Source organism: Formica exsecta, unplaced genomic scaffold, assembly GCF_003651465.1.
Source record: "Formica exsecta isolate Colony F162 unplaced genomic scaffold, ASM365146v1 scaffold82, whole genome shotgun sequence".
Classification (NCBI taxonomy): Eukaryota; Metazoa; Arthropoda; class Insecta; order Hymenoptera; family Formicidae; genus Formica; species Formica exsecta.
The window spans coordinates 807,472-827,007 of NW_021853592.1; the positions used below are offsets into that span (position 1 = coordinate 807,472).

At 38.0% G+C, this 19,536-nt stretch overlaps 1 protein-coding gene across 2 annotated transcripts in view; it reads right to left on the bottom strand.

The window, feature by feature from the left end:
- Positions 1–16,927, bottom strand: part of LOC115244501 (E3 ubiquitin-protein ligase MIB1) — a 385,741-nt gene extending 368,814 nt beyond the window's left edge. The window contains exons 1-8 of one of the 2 annotated variants that reach the window (XM_029822193.1): positions 16,740–16,927; positions 15,927–16,274; positions 15,638–15,838; positions 15,441–15,560; positions 15,023–15,352; positions 14,786–14,933; positions 14,448–14,689; positions 14,162–14,359 (exon numbers count right to left, since the gene is read on the bottom strand). In XM_029822193.1, coding sequence (XP_029678053.1) covers positions 14,162–14,359; positions 14,448–14,689; positions 14,786–14,933; positions 15,023–15,352; positions 15,441–15,560; positions 15,638–15,838; positions 15,927–16,274; positions 16,740–16,841 — 1,689 coding nt within the window. In that variant the 5' untranslated portion in view covers positions 16,842–16,927. Of the gene's footprint in view, positions 1–14,161; positions 14,360–14,447; positions 14,690–14,785; positions 14,934–15,022; positions 15,353–15,440; positions 15,561–15,637; positions 15,839–15,926; positions 16,275–16,532; positions 16,556–16,739 lie in introns of those variants that run through there. The other variant, XM_029822194.1, reaches the window with a different exon arrangement.
- Positions 16,928–19,536: the final 2,609 nt, after the last annotated feature.

Genomic DNA, 19,536 nt, shown 5'->3' on the forward strand with positions numbered 1-19,536 from the left:
AAAATTTACTCGATTTTCCTATTCACTTCATTCCTGATCCGGGTACGCTACTCATTCAACGACAATCTTATTCAAACGTCCTTACGACAAGCGGACGCGGAGACAGAGAAGCGAGGAAGAAGCAAACGTGGAGTCGATCCCTTTCGTCGATCTGGCGAAGTTCTCCACGTTGGCAGTAACCTAAATTCTAATCGTAGATTACGTAGAGCTCCGCAGGCGGTTCGAAGGGAATATAGAGAATAGAGATTGGTCCATGATAATGCACGACAATGTACAGGTGCAAGAGCACGTTCTATCTCTGTACATATACATATATAGTGGTCTCTCGTCCCTAACGAGTTAAGATTACTAGTGAAATTGTGCAAATCTAATGCCGATTAAATCCAAAGTCACAGAACATTTCGAGAACCGATTTCGGGAAACTATTCAGCAATTTTACTTATGATATTTCGATAACAATGTCTAATTTTCCACACCAGTTTATTCCGCGATGAATTTTGTAATATAATCATAAATTGAATGAAAAACATGAATATGTAGTACGAAATACTTATGACAGTATTTGAAAAAAAATCTGTAAAACAGTAGAACAGAAACCAAGATAGCGAGCAAAGTCATAGAGACGCTAGATACACTATTCTGTAGCTCACTCAGTGCGAAACGTTCTATTTTCCGGCAAGCAACGACCACTTCTCCCCTACTTTTCTCGCTTTGCACTCAACGTTTCAGTGTGAAACGTATCCCGAAAGAAGATATTCGAGGGTAAGAGCGCTTGAAGAGTCTCGAACAACAGTCGGTGGACCTGCGAATGAAACTCGCATCAGTTTCGCCCGGACGGACCGAACGAACGAGCGGAGAAAATCCAGAAGAAAGTTTTCCACGAAAACACCGTGGTGCTGCTGGGTATAACGCGCTGAAACTTGCCGACAATTTATGTCATTCCTCGCGCGCAGTCACGTATAAAGAATCCTAACGGGAGTCACGAGAGTTCGCAGATACGTCCGCGCGCAACGGCCGGTGTATGATGCATGTCAGAGAGCGCGACGACACTTGAATCGCCGTTTGAACGACGTTTCTTCGGTAAATGATACGGAAGAAGTTCGCGGAGCCGACCCGAAGCAGCACCTACGGAGACGTTCCGGGGAGACTCGATGGGTCCGGTAAATCTTAACTGAGAGAAACTTTCGAAAATTTACGTCGTCGCGTGCACGGGGCCGTCCACGGAAGTCACCTAAAAGGCCACGCGGGAATTCTACTGGTACAGAGCTTCGTCCCCGTAAGGGACGCATTAATCCACGTTAAGTCTCGGCTAAATAAGTACCGTCAGAGTGAAAAAGCCGACTCCGTCGAACGGATAAAGAGAAGATTGGAACGAACATTACGACGTTAATACGAAAAAAGGAGCAGAACCAAAGACATCGCCGATCGATAGAAACCATTTTATAAATTTGCGATTACGCGACAGATAAACGTGGTGAAATCTTTTTCACTGATCCATTATATGATTTCGAAGAGAAACATGCAAAAGAAAATATTTTGCAGAATGTTAAATTTCAAAAACAGAACTAAGGAATATTCCGATATATCAGTACCTTGTTAAAGTTTCTTAACTGAAGGAAGAAAAGTCCAAAGGGCTTTTCCCTTAAGAAATGATAACATTGTCGTATTTGACAACCTAAATCACGATTAGCGTTATGACATGAGCCGCACATCGCATTCAACCAGCATCTCGCATTAGTGAATGAAATATTAATGGACCTTGCCTACTTCCCGATAAGCCCTAGTTAAACGTTCCATTGCGCTTATACCGTCTGCCATCTGCCACTGTGTTCCAAAGTGTTTAGATACCCGGGAACTAATGGCGCGCCAGATCAACGCTCGTATTCCTCGTTGAGTTATGGCGACGATGCATTCGGGAAGTAAAAATCACCGTGCTATCATTCTCGCATTTGTAGATGTAAATGTCTTTGTTTTTGTAAACCGCGACGCAAAACGAAGATATATTCTTTTATATATTTTTTTTTAGATCTATATGCTTTTAATGCGACCCACCCGATATATATTATATCACGTAGAAAATTTATGAATCGAAATCTTGTCTCGATAAAATATGACAGAGAACTGTTGATTCGCCGACATTTCGCGTCCCTGGACGTTGACTCGGGCTTAACAACGTAACATTTGTCCTCGTACGTGACGTTCAATGCATTTCAAAATGTTTCTCCCTTCTCATTCCGCTGACACGATAGACGCAACGAAGAAAGCAACGTATCCCACGGGAAGGAAAAGAATTTCCCGACGGATCAACGGAAATTTTAAATTTTCACTGAAAAGAACATCGTCTTATATACGTGGGAAAGAAGGTAGCTTTTTCGTTTTGACGACATTTACTCGGATTCTTCTAAAATTATTATCTATTATCATTGTAACAATTTTCACGTTCAAGAGATCTCTTATAGTACTATACAATGCCTCTGTAAATTTTAAAAGAATTTATTATAATTGGAAGAAGAAAATACTTCTATCAGCAAAAAAAAAAAAGATAATACATATTTAACAAAAGAGAATAACGAAGAGCTATATAAGAGAAAGAGTATTAAAGAGATTTGATGTCGAGAAGAAAAAGGGTAGAAAAGAGAGAATAATACAAGTTGTTTTTCGCGCAAAATAATGTCAGGTACTCCGCTTCAAACTACAGCATGCGACATATATATATATATATATATATATATATATATATAAACAAGTAAAATAAACAAGAGCGCAAACATTATAATGCAGAAACATTGTCGGCGGAATAGCAGCGACCTCGTGCGTGAGCGTACGCTCTGGTTTATACACTTTTGTAGCTCACTACAAGCGAGAAGATGCGCTATCTGATAACTTTCGCGTCTCGGTTGCTTCTTCTTCCACTTCTTTTTCAGATGTCTAACCTATCTTCCCTCCTCTCACCAGACATACATGCCGTTTCTCTCTTTGCACCCCGCCTACGAATCTCTAGTATCGCTTTTTGCGAGGTAACCCCCGGCGACTCCGACGAGGAAGGACTATCGCCAGCATGGGATACATCATGTAGACAAATGGGACGTGTAATCTTTCTTGCCGACCAGGGGACATTAGCGTATCACGGCGAGCTGCGCGGCATTTTAAAGTAGATGTAATTACTCGACAAGGAGTGTTTCGACGAAAGTTTATCTTAAATATAGCTCGCGCATCCCCTGAATGGAAATTCAACAAGTAGAGACGCTATAAACTTTCCGACGCTTGTGTCTTTTACGTAGATTTTTTACCCTGAATATATTTAAACGCTAGCAGCATTAATCTGTGTCATCCAATATGTCCGCCGAATTCATCTGACGATTTTTATGCAGTAAAAAAAAAAATTAATTTTAATACAAGATCAATTTTTGTTTAAATATATAAAAAAAAATCTATACGAGCATTTCTTTTTCAAATATCCTCTTTTCCGCACACACACATACACGCGTTTCCTCATCCGTTCCCGCCACACCTTTTATCTGCCGTTCCCCGGGAAAGCGCCAGGGGCGTCACCATGAGGCCGATACGAGGGAACTTTTAAAATTACCCAAGCTTTCCGGCTGGGAGATAATATGGCCTATTAAGGATAGACGACGTCGGATCGGAGATGGGAGCGAGCGGCGCGAAGTCGATGTAGGAAGAAGCCGGCGGGGTTAGTTTAATCCCCTGGTTTTGCCGTAGCAAACAAGAGAGATAGAGATATAAATTTCGCTTTTACCCCCGATGACTCCCCCGCCGTCGTCATAATCTAACGCGTATTTCGGAATGTTCGTCCCCCGTAAAACCGCGCGCGCTGCTATTTCGCTTTGCTGCATTCCACCGAATTTTCTATCCTCTTTACTGTTAATGGAAAAGGAAAGTCGAATGGCCAATGTAATGCGAAAGTATATATAAAAAAATAACGTGCGTATTCGCAAAAAAAAAAAAAAACCCGGAAAAGCGTGGAAACAGTGCGTCGCGCATTTAAGGATGTTTAGAAAATATCGATCATAAATATCTATGACATAAAATTACTTCCATTTTATAACAACGATTATATCATTAAAACGTAGTCACGTAAATTCGTCAAGGAACTGCGTGATAAGATATGATTAAGGCAACGGCATTTCGTAGCGAAACATTAAATTAGAGCGCGTACTACAAGGCACGTGAGTCGCAAATTTAACAAACAAGATGCTATTTCGTATGTCTACGTAAACTTCTTAAGTGTTTAGCAGTTGTTCCCGGGTTACGAAGTGATGAAACGATCGCGAAGTGATGTCTCAACATACATGACAATTTTATGCCATCTCCTCAGGGATAATGCATCTTCTCCGCTTGCCAGCTTCAATGCGACGTAACGCTATTCAAAAGTTGCGAGTTTAAAAATTTCGTAGGAGCGTGAATTTTTATATTCCGCCGTAATGTAACAATACTTTAAAAAAGAGCACATTTATTATCTCGAGGATTTAGTACGTGAAATATATTTTCACGAGAGCTATAAAAATCCCAACGAAAGAAATGCAGCGGGGAAAAAAAGACCGCATGAAAAACAGAAACTATAATCTCGAGATGTCAGTTATACATGTTTTGTTTTAAACGTTTGAAAAGAAGCAATTTTTAAAAGAAATGCATTTTTGCGATATTAAAAACACAAAGAAAATTAAATATAATCTTACATATACCGTAAATAAAGTATCAAAGTGTACGTATTTATAGAATTGGTTGTAAAAACGAATCACCAAGCAAAGTATTTGCAATATCTATCAATCTTACGTACCGCTATTATCCATCTTTCCAGCATGTATGAAAATGTATACTTACACCGGGACATTTGTTACTCTTGACCGTGTGGCGCAAGTGCCCGAACAACGAGACTCCGAAGGCACATAAAAGGCAAATAAACTTCTTCGGCGTTGAACGGAAAAGTCCTTAAAAACTTTTCCCGTGTTTTACACTTTATGTGTCATATGGGTGCGCATATATACATAAATCAAGATATTAAGATGACTTTTAACGTAGAAATGCTGCGGAGAAATATCTTAAATTTTATCGTAAACAGAAATAAATGTATAATAATAATATATGATAAATGTTCGGATTAACTCACACCTCACTGATTAACTTACTCCTCATTTTTACATATATTGTAGAAGGTACATTCCTAATTAATACACGCTTTGAATTTTGTGGCGCTCTCTTCTGGTTCCAGAGATGTGCGATTTTGAAGTTTCACAGTTTTAATGCTTTATTTCAGGTATTATAAAGTAATATTAGGGAAAGCGAAGTTTGTATACATTATATTTGTTGTAGAGCAGACGAAAAAGTGTTTGTTTACATTTACGGGATAGATATACGGCCATGAATATTTTGTCAATAATGTGTTTCACCTATTTCTCGCAGTTCATTAACAGCTTTTAACAAACAAATTTTACTTTTAAAACTGAAAATAGGTTTGAGTTAGATTATATTCTCCGGAAATAAAGCCCCCCATAGAAAGGACGGAACCCACTGTATCCACGCATATACTTTACAACGCGAAGCAAGGTCCACCCCGCAATTGTTGTATGGATGGAAAAGTGTATGCGTGGATGCAGTGGATTCCCCCCCCCCCTACGGGAGGGTTCCACTTCCGGAAGATATAACCTAATCCAAAACTTATTTCTGATTTAAAAATATAAACACGCAAGTAGAATATAACGAAAAAATGATACAAGTAAATACAAAAATAATATTTCAAAATCGCATGCATATCCCTGGAACCAGAAGAGAGCTCCACAAAATTCAAAGCGTGTATTACTTAAGAATGTACCCTGTACAATATATGTAAAAATGATAACGATCCGTGAGGTGTAAGTTAATCCAAACATTTACCTAATATATGTATAATTGTTATCAAGTAATTAAATAAACAGATTCCTCGCAAGTGAAAAATTTGCAACTTAACAAAAACTCGATTTGAATCTAGCATGAGGATATTAATGCGTTATTTACCTCGCAAAATTGCCCCATTTTGAAATGAATAGCGAAATTGTGTTCGTGTCTATAAAACTTGATTACTTGCACGAATTCTGCCAGGAAATTCGAAAGGCGAATATAAAGCACTGTAAAACACTCAAATTGCCCCAACCTCGTTAAAGATACGCGCAATGGAACATTTAACGTCTGAACACGCGAATAAATCCTGTCACGTAGCGATGTTACGTTGTGCCGGGATATCAAGTAAAGACGATTGAGTAGAAAAGAAAATATTAGTTGAAACGATCATAAACCTCGACAACATATAATTGCCCTGACTAAACAAATCAGTACATTTTGTGCAATTCATATTTTGCAATAAGAAAAAATATAATACATTTTAATATTCTCGGTACTTGACAGAGAATGAGAGAAAAAATTAAGAAAAATTGAGAACAATATTATTCATTTTCCTCTCATTTTTTAATACGGACAAATAAATGATAGAACTAAAATATTACAGCGGAAATAAAATTGATTGCAATAATGTATCATGGATGTATCAAGATGGAAGAGAACCTCTTAACAAAAGAATATTAATTTTTCATCACGTGCAAGCGCAAAGTTGAAAAAGATTCAGAATGATTTTAAAGCGATAGCAGGAAAGGGTTAAAACGAGAGACGGAAGGGAAGAAAGATAGAACAACGCCGAGGCGTTAATACTTCATCTCCTGATACCATTGTTATTTCAGGCAATCTGCCTCAATACATTTTAAAACAACACGCGAAGGTTCTTGCGCAAAACAGGCTTCGAGGCTATCACAAATATCAAGTTTGTACATAAAACTCGCTCTCGTCAACATGATATAATACTTCGTTTTTACAGAAAATATTCAATTTACATCTCACTACAATTTTCTACAAATATTTATCCATTTACTCAGCATGATGTACGTCAATCTACAACCTACAACACGCATCCACGCAACGATACTCGCGTATATTTGTCTTTGCCATGCAACCGCGCGATTTCAGATCGAGCGTTAGCTCGCAGTCGAGTTAAGCGACTACGAGGCGAAATTTTATTATCAAAGTTACAAGCCTTCATTTAGTATCATCGATAACGCGAGCTATAGCGCATCTCGTGTACGAATATCAGGCGGAATTTACGAGCTAACTTTCTAGACTTCGTTGAGTTCGCGTCAAGCCGCGTTAATACGCAAAAGCGCGAAAGCTGTACAAACGTACGTCAACACATAGATGCGCTTACGAATACCTAAGCAAACCGAAGGATGGGGAAAGAAAGAGAGAGAGAGGAGAGAAATAGCAAGGGAGAAGTAACGAAGGGAAAGCCGCAATATAGTCGCAGGTTTACGACTGTGGAATATCGAATGTTAATACCGACTGTCATTGTATCAGAAGTTTCATTCGAAACTTCGACTACTGTCGCGGTCCATAACCAGAGAATCGAAAATTATTCACCGATTCGAAATCAGCTCCTTATTGTTCACTTGCCCGTGAACGAATCGACTTGTCAAGTATTTAATCCCGTGCGTCTAATGAGCCGCGAGTCAATCTTTCGGACAAGATTATATGTTGATATATGTGGTTGACAAAATAAAAATATAAGCTCGTTTTTATTACGATTTAACGAAAGTGAAATAGATTTCGCTTAAAAAAAGCGGTTATTACAAGGCTTGTTTACCAGAAAACCACTCGCGTATTATCAGAGCGATGTCTCGAAGGACCCTGTGCTAATCCTTGGGAGGCAGCTGCCGAATCACCCCTCAGAGACCCGCAAGTGGCGAGGCCGGGGCTAGCATAAACACGCTTAAGTTTTGGAGGTTGAGTGCTGCAGCCCGTCACTTGCACAGTCGCCATTCCACGGAGGGACTCTCCGCCTAAGTACTTGAGTACAGCAGGTACCGGCTCGGCTAAGAGTTTGTTGCTGTTTCTTGTTCCTGTGTTGCCTCTGTCGCCGGAGAGAGCTCTACCCCCTTAATCGCCGTGGCAAGTTTAATGTCGCACCGAACAAGTCGCGAGTCGCATTGTTATTGTGGCCTTTAGCGAACATTTTCCGACACATTTTTCGCCGGAAGATAGAAAAATAACATCGCGATCCACCCCGTTTATCGCAGTGGCAGAGAAACACTGTCCACTCTATAAATCCCAAACAGCGCGATGATCAATACCAGATACATCGAAGAGTTCGTTCATTATTTTCGACCTTTTTTTCTTAGTGTAAGAATCACATGCAAAAGATAAATAAATTATGTAATCAATTTAAGTTAGAGAAAAATCGATTTAAGTTAGAGAAAAGACGATATATACACGTTAAATAATATAAACGCTTTCGCCGAGCCATTTTGTACATTTATCCTATTAACCTGCGCGGTCTCGGATCACGGAACATAGACCGTAACTGTAAAAATAATCAACGTGTACTCTGCCCGCTTCGCTACTAACAACGTAATACGCTTGCCGTTTTACGATCCTCTTCTATCGACGTTCCAAGCCCGACATCGCGCCGGCCATGCCATACATATAAGCTCTTGTCATGGTCCTTTACGTCGACCGAATACATACGAGCACAACTTCGTCGAAAAATGTCGACGCGAACTAACCATCGATGAGATATATGTGGATTACATTCGTTTTTTATACGGTCCAAAGATCGCGAGCAAAAAATTACGAAGCACGCTTTTCGCGAAAATTAAAATAATTTTCAAAGATATGTAAAAAACTTAAATACGCGATTCTCTAAAAGTCAAATAAAAAATATATAGATATTGATTTTTATGACGTTTGCTATAAACGCATCGAAAGACAATTAGAACGATATCCCGCTCACGAAAATGCATGCAGAATACAAGAACGCACACACGAGACATGATTCCTACGCTGTAAAAGCGAAGTGTTAAATCCGCTTACACGAAGAATCTATTCAGGTATTTATTTAAAACGCTCTGTCAATGTTCTTTTTGAGGGATTGGCCTGGGACCGAGGCATTTTTCGACTACCAACGAGCTAGTTTACTATTCGGCAAGGAAGCGAATAGCAATGCATGCTGGGAATAGCACAAGGCAGCTGCACAGATCTCGAAGTACATCGCATTCTCTGAAAAAGAAGCTTCTAGATTCTACGATTCGTATCGTTCCCAAAGGCTTTCCGTTTTATGTAGACACAGACAGATATAGATGAAATATTTATTCTCTCTAAGATATCAGATTGAGAAACATATATATATGTTTCGGAAAATTATATACTCTTATAATTAAACTCTAGCAATATAGAGGGAATATAATAAAAATATGGAACAATAATCAAATAACAAAGAATAGCTAATCGAGAGATGAATAGGACAACAGTGAAGAATATGTTGAAATGAAATGAGAATAGAACGAGATGTTCCATAATAATAATGGAAAAATCAGTGAGACAGAAGAAAGAAAAAAAAGAAGATAAAAGGCAAACTCTATATAAACGTAATAGCTTTTTATGCCGCCATTAAAATCCAAATGAGAAAAAATTGCAAAATAAAGTAGTATAATATAAACTAACCCCACGCGTTATATAGTGCACATAATATAATGCTACGGTGAGGTGCACATAGAAATTCCAAATACCGGATTATGTTCGCAAACGATCAAATGTCGGTGTGATCGCTCGTAGAGAATAGGCGTTCTCTGCGCAAATGTATGGCCCGAGAACGTTACTTCTGTCGAGTCTGCAGCACCGAGGGGGGAATATTGTCGCTGTCAGCGAATATGTCTTATAGCACAGCCAAGATGCGGGTATAGGCGGTAACATCGAGATGGATCGAAAAGAGAGAAGAAAGACGGAGGAGCAAAAGAAGAAGACGTATATATATATCAGACTAGGTGGGTATTGGATTTGTAATAGGGGCCATACACGGAGCTATATAGGCACTCTCTTCTCCAGCCTCCGATTTCAAACCCCCCGCGGAGCGTATTCCCCGCTTCGAAACGAATCACTTTTCCTTATGGAAGACGGGTCGCGCCGGTGCAAAGACTACCGGTTCGATTGAATGCATTATTCGCACGATGGGATAAAGGGCTACCCGAATTGCATCTCTCGCGCATCTCTGTTCCTTGCGTCTCGTTATTCTTTAAGAAAATCCTTCTCTATTGCGAGCGCAACTGTCGAACGCCCTATGAAGATTCGTCCTATTAAATCGTGCAATTATCTACGGTTCGATAGGATACCGTACGAATATTCGTATCGAATGATTCCCGTAACCGATCAAAACGCCAATAACGTTTTACCATTGATAGTATCCGGTCGAATTGCGCTTCGCGTCTGCAGAACTTGCATAGCCTGGATTGTCTACGATTTATTTCGGACATTTATTCGACGATATTGGCTAAATTGTAACGAACGCAATCGGCCTCGATTATGGCGTGTACACGATATTCCAGCCATGCTCGTAAAACAGAGTGGTCTCGGTTGGAATGCCATGTCGGAGGGATAGAGTTGTACAGAGTACATGAGAGGACGCAGTTTCTACAAAGCGATTAATCCTCATTGGCGGAAATTCACGCGATACATGCCACCGACAACCTCTACAGCATCACGACGAACACAATCGGTTTCCTGTCGCGATGCAAATATTATCGAAAATCTACGCGCGGATATCGTTAAAAATAAAACTCGTCAATAAATTAACTCTCTCGCTCAAATCTTTTCGCATTACTTTTTACTAAATTATCTCCCTTTCAATCGCACGATCTCGTAAGAAGGGAGAGAAGACGTACGAACAATCGATGTGGAAGATAAAAGCTTTATGGTTGGACGTTCGTCTCGATATTTTTCCTCGGATATCCCGAAATGAACATCGGAAGCCATAAGGATGACTAGCTCGATTTTAACGGGTAGCAACGAAGGGTTGCTACACACGCGGAGGGAACACACTCTTATACACGTACATCTCCAAAGACGTCCGGTATTTCGATTAGTCCGATCCTTCAACGAAGCAGACAGGATGATAGCGCGATCGCAAAAATTCTCCTCACCCTTCCGCCCCGCCCCCATCCGCCGCCCCCATCGGTATTGTCGGATCGACTTGTCGGAATTTCGCGCACGTGCCGAACACGGGAGTCTGCCTTTCTTGTCTGGTACATACGAACGTGATCGTTGAAATTTTATTTCTTCGCGAAAAGTATACTCGGCAGTGCAACGCGAGGGGAAAAAAGTTTCTTTTAGAAAACTTTTGCGACGGAATAAAATAAGATTACCATGAAATAACCTGCTGTCATACGTCGAACGAAAGTTATAGTAATTTCGCATAAGAATAATCGTACAACAATTATATATAGCTTTGCGATTTTCATTATTTAAAATTCGAAAAAAATTAACAAAATAATTAAGCTCTTTAACAACTTAGAGTTTCGACAAGACAAGCACTCTTTTAAATTATTTCTCATTATGAAACTTCTCGCCGCTTAAAAAAAAAAGTGTAATTATGTAAATGCCGGTTGTAAGTGCGGAATGAGAGCGTAGCTGAGAAGAAACAGACATGGACCGTAATTCAGCGAGCGCTAATGCAAGCATATTTTCGCAAGCCTTATGCCTCCGACCTGATGAAATATATGAACGGTATTTCACGATGGTCGCAATACAACCTGCACCGCGTAAAAACATCGTTGATTTACGTTTACTGTTAATTTATACCATTTTGTCCGGTGATTATGAAAATGAGGAGGGGGTATTACCTAACTTTCTTAATTATTTCTCTAAGCCATTGGCGGGTATTATGAGAAGAGAAAAAGCTTTCGCGATATTTTACTATGATTACTGATGTGCACTTAACCCACTAACAAATTCTTGTTATTTTTTATAAACTATATATTTACCAAGAGATCGTTTCAATTCAGAAATCATATGTATATGTGTGTTTATAAAATAAAATAAATTTATAAAAAGAAAAAAAATCTCGAAAGTCCTCTATATACAAAGTCTTTTTAGTATATTTTGTAAAAAAATTATTTCTTTTTGCAAAAAAAAAAAAAAAAAAAAAAAAAACATATAAAATAAAATAAATTTATAAAAAGAAAAAAATCTCGAAAGTCCTCTATATAGAAAGTCTTTTTAGTATATTTTGTAAAAAAATTATTTCTTTTCGCAAAAAAAAAAAAAAAAAAAAAAAAAAAAAAAAAAAAAAAAAAAAAAAAAAAAAAAAAAGTCATCAATATATGCCAAGCACGTAAATGTTGTTTATTGCAGAAAATGTTTCTAGTCGTGCCTTCAGGTTCGAATTGTTTCGAAGAGAAATAGGGGAATTCAGTGTTATACTCCATTGCTGCACCAAATACACAACGCATCTTGATTATGCGCAACACGTATTCTCAAACACAATCCCGCGACACTCGTAACGCAGGTGGAATTCGAGGCTTCCTCGAGGCAGATAACTGAATTAATTAAGTCTCCTGCAAATGAGGAGATACCCGTGTAACAAAGGTGAATTAACACTAATTCACATTCGCGTATCCAGTGCTTGTAAGCAGATATTGCGTCGGTCGTCTTTAAAAAGCGATGAGAGAAATAAATGTAAAATTATGCGAGAGAGAAATATGTTATATTTTACTTCACGGGAAATATCTAAAGAACGGAAATAAATACGCGCGTGCGCGAAAAGGTAAATCGAAATTCGGTCGTGAAATATATACAAGAAAATGTGTTTATAGCGTGCCAAGGCTTTAAGTATTTGCGATATCAGTAAACGTCCGCACGGTTGACCGTTTGAACGCGAGGAAAATTCACCAGGCATTCCCGAGACCATCAATAATAAAATATAGCTGCGTGCGGTTATACCCGCCAACTCTGCAGGGGTACCGCTCTCAAATATTGAGGCAAGGAGGGTAATATATATGCCGATATATCCTGATTGGAATCTTCCTCCTTCTTCAACAACACTCACTCTTTTTCCCTTCTCTTCACCCTTCTGCGCTCTCTCGCTCTCTTTTCCCGTTCTTTTCGCCCTTATTACGTCTCCTTCGCGCCTCAGATTCAAATTTATTTCCTCTATTCCAAGTAAACCACGGTATCGTTGTATATTCGATTTAAAAAAGAAAAAAAAAAGAGAGAAAAAGATAGATGCTTAAACTACCGCGCGTATTGCATTATATTACACAAATTCTCTTGCATGTGCAAATATAATATATAATTTTAAAAAACTACCTCGGACAAAGATATTTTTCTCTGCTTTTTCCTCTCCTTTTAATTTAATGAAAATAAATTATCGTGGATTACAAAATCTTCAGAAATGTTTCAGAGAATTTCTTTGTACTATGTAAGATTATAAAAAATTTATCGAAATAAAAAAGTTAATTGACTATGGATAAAACGGACTTAGCCATCGTATTATCACGTTATATGCGCCGGAAAGAATCGTGTAGCGTCGGAAATGGTATGAGAGAAGCGAAATGAAGCGAGATGTTGAAAGAGAGCGGAAAAGGGGTACTAGCAGAAGGTGTTCGCAGTTTCAGACCGGTATAAATCATTGGAGGGTGGAATACCACAAATATATCACGTTCAGACAGCTCAAGAATAAAATAAACAACCCCCACCCTTTTCCCTTTATCCTCCCTTGCGGCCCGCCACCACGTTGCAAACCTCTACCTACGGTTATATTTCACGAGATTTCATTCCGGTACAATCTCCTACAATAAACCCGCGGTTTTCTAAGTCGTTGATTTACTTCGTGACTGTATAAACAAAACTACTGTTTAATCTATATGCACTAGAGCTGATAACTCTGTGCAATTTTCTTGACCGTAATTATTAATATATCGTTTATTGAGTGTTTGCTATTACATATAGCGTAATAAAACAGGACTTTCGAGTAAAAAATATAAAAATATCATTGTTTTTATCATTATCTTCAATTCTATTAAACTAACCTATTTTTTTATAAGCAATTACTATTAAGTATTATAAAATTGGCTATGTAAAAGCGAAATAAGACTTTTTCATAATGCCTTAAAATACTTTTTGCTATATATATATATATATAATATGTTTAATATTATCCAATACACACAAGTCGTGTTTTCAATTCTCAAATAATATATGTATAACAAATATTGAATAAACATATAACATTCTGGAAATGAATCCTGAGAAATGTTAGTGTTAGTATATACGACTGTAAATTGTATGTACTTACCTGTAGACTCGGATGACATCCCAATTCCAGTAAGGTTCGCACAACTCCAGCATGTCCTTTATTAACAGCGATATGAAGAGCTGTTTGACGTCTTTTATTCCGAGCGTTTAGATCAGCGCCGGCACCAGCGAGAAGCGCCATAACTCCTGGCTCATCTCCAAAAGCAGCATGGTGTACGGCCCTATCACCGTCTTTATCCTATATTCAAAATACACGATATAAATAAATACAGTCCAATATATATATATGTAATATCTAAAACCTTTGCTCGACTAGAATAACTTACTTCTATTTCTACATCCGCTTTGTATCGCAAAAGTATTTTAATAACTTCTAAATGACCATTTTGACTCGCTGCTTGCAAAGCGGTGTGACCGGCAAATACGCCGTTAACATCGGCTTCCGGCCGTTTTAAGCATTCTTCGCATTTAGCAGCGTCGCCGTTCGCTGCAGTTTTTACCAATTCTTCATTGACGTCACCTGATACATGTGTCTCGAATAATTTCTTTAATAATGCAGATAACCGTTCTGGAAAATAAAGCAATATATAGTTTGTAGTACATATTAAATCAGAAGGATATGACTAATGAAATGACTAATCAGTTTAGTTTGTCATATATTTACCACCGCTACTATTTCCTGGTACACTTCCGTCACTGCTAGCAACTTTTGTGACAGCTTGGGGATTGTATGTCCATGATGTGCTACAGACTTCCACTTTCAAGTCTCCATCATGATATATTTGCTGTACTCTACCTATTTTTCCCAAGGTCTGAAAAAATTCAAATGTAAAATTTGAGAGAGAGTGTGAGACAAAAACAAATGGAATTAAATTTTAGTTTGTTATTTTGAAATGCATACCGGAGCCATTGCCTCTGCCCATTCTCCATGACCACGCTGGAGTAATTTAATTTTTTCTATATCATGACATATTTGAACCAAATCTCCAACAGCAAATGTTTGATTGTCAGAACTGGAGCTAGTAACGGGGACGGGTATTTGTACTTTAGTAAGTACAGCAGGATTGAAAGTCCACCGATTACCACTTGGATAAGAGACAACAATGTCATGATCTTCATCAATACCGACAACTGTTCCCGTAGTGCCAAGGCATTCAAACATGCCATCTGTCCAGCCACCATGACCATGTTGCAGTGATTGTACAATTTCCAATTCCAAATCAACATTAACCTATAGACACAGAAAGAAAAATTACTATATCAAATATTTTGAATACTTTCTATGCAAAATAAACAGATCGTGAATAGAGAATAATCACCTGATCACCAATTTGCAAACCATGAGGTCCTGTCCGACCTGGACCTTGCTCACCAAGTAATGGTAAATGATCTCTATATACTGTTTGCCCTTTTGCATCATTGACCACTTTTAAGTCCGCCTAGATATAAAAAATGTATATCAATAAATAATCTTTTTGCACAATTGATACAGTACAATACTTAAAATAATACTAACCATTCCTTCAAAACCAACTCTGTACAAATTTTTAGCACCATTATCCCAAATAACATAAGCTGCTGAACGTGGGCTAGCTGCAGACCAGTCTTGTACTTCATTAACTTTTCCCCGACGACCATTTCCACCATCCTGATCTTCCCATTGCCAATCCACGCCTCTTACAACTCTTGCACCAGGAAATATACCACGAATTGCAATCTGTATAAAAGAATTAATTAATAAAAAATGTAATATATCTAAAAAGTAATTTTTAAATATAATTAAAATTAAGAGTAATTATTCATACCTTTTTGCTTTTCCGTCGAGGCTCTAGCAAAACTCTTTCACTTCCTGGTGTAGCAATGCGAAAAAATCTGTGCCGCAAATGATGCTTATCTCCATGATAACAAATGGAACAAAGGTCATAGTTGCCACATTCAGCGCACTTCCATCGTATTCCAAAAATAGGTTGCTGACGACAGGTATCGCACATTGTCCCATCGTGCTTAACTCCTGTTGGAGCGGAATCTAGTATACGCAGATCAAAGGCTCCAGAACATCGATAATTAGCTGCAGTGCCATTATCCCATACAACTACGACCTCTTCTGGTGATTCAAAGTTTCTGACGGTACCCACGTGACCTTCTCCACCATCCTATTAAACGCAAATAATTAGAAATTATTTTACATTTTCTACCATTAATATAAGAAAATTAGCTGACAATATAGCTATCGCTTGCCAGTCAAATATATATGATTCAAAAAAAGAATGTTATTCCAACTGTTGCATACATCTAACATTTTATTTTTGGAAAATCATATATGTTTTATACACAACACAATAAAACCTAATAGTGGTTTGAATAAATGCGTAATGTATCTTAATGATTTAATAAAATAATGATTGTCGTACGTGAAACAAACACACAATATCAGAATAACCTTACAGCAAAGTAGATTATCCCTATGCACACGCAATTTCTTTAAAAAAAATTTCATATCCCCGTCACAGGAGACAAGAGACATGAAAATACTAATTGCGAATAATCTCATAGAACGGAAGAATTGCGTTATCTCGAAAAAGTTACGTTTATAATGCAGTTAACCTCTCGATTCTAACCTGTTTTCCCCATTTCCATTCCGGTCCGCGGATTACTCGGGCGCCGACACCTTCCATCATAAATCGCGTCGTACGAGTACCCGTACTCGCACCGGCCTCCATCGCTCGTTGACAACGGTTTCCCGTTTATCTAACTCGAAAATCGAACAACACACGATGCTCCCACTTAGCGCGAATACTGAAAAATAACACACCACTTTGACGATACGTCAAAACACGCGTTGCCAACACACGTTCTAGGGATAGAATTCTTTCGTACTTCGTGGTACTAGAATTTATAATACACATGTGTATTCCAGAAATATAATATATACATATATGCAATATTACGGAAATCACACATTTGTATCTTTTCAGCTTCTTTATTTCTTCAATATTCTTTATTAATAATGTAGTATACATATTCTCGGCACGTTCATTTATGTAAAAATGCACGTGTTTAAACGTATTGGAACGTTGGAAATGAACCGCACGATCTTTCGATATAATCATGATTTTTTTTTCATCTCCGTTGAAATATATCAATAATTAAGAAAGATATATTTTTAATATTTTTTTGTAATTACTTTTATCTAGTCATTATAGTTTGAAAATGCATATTACTTCACACGTATAAAATCAAAATAGAAAATATTCTTATATATCGTACAACATTTTTTTAATTTTTTTTATTCATGTTTAATCGATTAACCTCGCAACAATCTAATTAAATCATTACCTTTTAAAACCAAAAAATATTTCCGCCGAGGAACGAGGAAGGATGATGGATATCTGAAAACACGAGACGCACGAAGATGCACGTATAGATTGACATACAAAATCTTTTATTCATATAAAAAGGACACTTTATACTAGCACGTACTGTCGAATCTAGCCTACCTCCGTACAGTCGGCACCGCCGGGACGCTCTCCCGGCTCGCTCTTGTTTATTCTCCATCTCGTTTATCACATATTATATAATATATATATACGCGACGAAACGAATAATCAAATTATATGCGTGATGCGGAATAAGAGCGCGATCGTACTCACGTGTATATGAAAAGAAGCGTCGAAAATCCATCGCGCGAGGATTGAGTATCTTTGCGTACTGTGCGCCATATTCGCTGCGTTTACGCACACACGTGACCAATTCGAATCTTTATACCGGCGCATTCCTTTATAGGGATATTTATCGATCATCACGATCGCGCATATACGTGTATGTCGAGAAAATGCAGCGAGTGAATATATATTTCTTTTTTATCACGATAATTGATACTGAGGCAGTTGACATAAACGAAGATAAAAATTGGTCGCTTTGTGCGTAAGTATAGTGCGTATATATGCGTGTCTATAAAGTTGTGTGCGCAAGTCTAGATGAAAAAGTGTCTCGCGGGGACACACTTTCGCTGTCTCCCGACTTTGACATTAGTTTACATGCGTCCTATGTGTATCCACCATATATCTTACGTCATTACAGTTATATGCGTACCATAATATCGTACTTATCCGTTAAATATTCGACACTGATTTACCTTCGGTAATAATATTACTTGCTATGAGTTAAGGGGAATGGATGATATCAAGATAAATACTAGATTTCGACTATAATCGCTAGAATATTGGCTTGGAAAGAACTGACTCGACTTCGTTTTAAACGACGTACCCCGCGATAATCGATTGTCGAGATAGATTCAACACGATGTCAGTCGTGTAACTTTAATAAGCAAATGATCGAGAATCCTTCGCATTGCTAGCTCGCTATCATCAATTTTGCAGCTAATTGAGATCCTTTCTGTCCTCAATTTAATCAAACACACGTGTGTGAAAAAATACGTGAAATGTTCCGTATATTCTTGTTATCATCTTTATCTACGAAATATCTGAAATTCCGAATCTACTTTTCCTCAACGCGAACGCCGAGGCACTTCTCATCATTTTTGCAAGTCTGTATAACTTTATTACGATTTTATAAAACAAAAGCGTCTCACACATACGTGTATCAATCATTTATTATTGATATGCGTGGAATATTGGTTTCGTTCATATCTGGAAATAGTAACAGTAATAATATGGCTACTTTGTATATCACGATCGAGTGTTGTCGTGGAAGCTCTATGAATACGCTGCGATTATTCGTTGGTCATTCAAGTCGAGAGAGATCTTTTACGTGAACAAAAAGAGAAAACGCTTTCGTGATAGTTATCCGCGAGAAGCTGTTCTCTCGGGCAGAGATATGAGCTTAATTATCAATAAACGAGTATTAGAACTAACGGGCCGCCGATATCAGGAAGACCAAACTCCGACTCGTCTTCGTCCGATTATTATAAATACAGACAGTATGCGCAGTATATTTTGTGCGACACGATATATAGCATTCGATCTATTTATTATACTAAAGAGAGCCTGCGGAGTTCCAGAGTCTCAAAGCGTGACGTTGCACGATAGCTCTCGCTCTTGCACGAGTCGCGTATAATTGCTGTCAAGATAAATAATTGACCCGTGGGAAATGATCCCTCGAAAGATCCCGAAGATCGTGTATCGCTTCCTCTTTCCTAGCGCGACACTTTGAGACTGGAGAACCTGTGTGAGGCGATTATCTCATCTCGTCTTAGATAATTATACTTTCGTACAAACGTATAGAACATTGTTATCATTAAGTATTATCATCAGGAGGGTACAGTGTATATAAAGAATTATATATAAATGTATATATATTTATATTTATATATATATTTATATTTATATATACTATAGCTCTCCTCGAATCTCCTCGAATGCCTTCGCGGATATTATGCTTACTACTACGTTAACT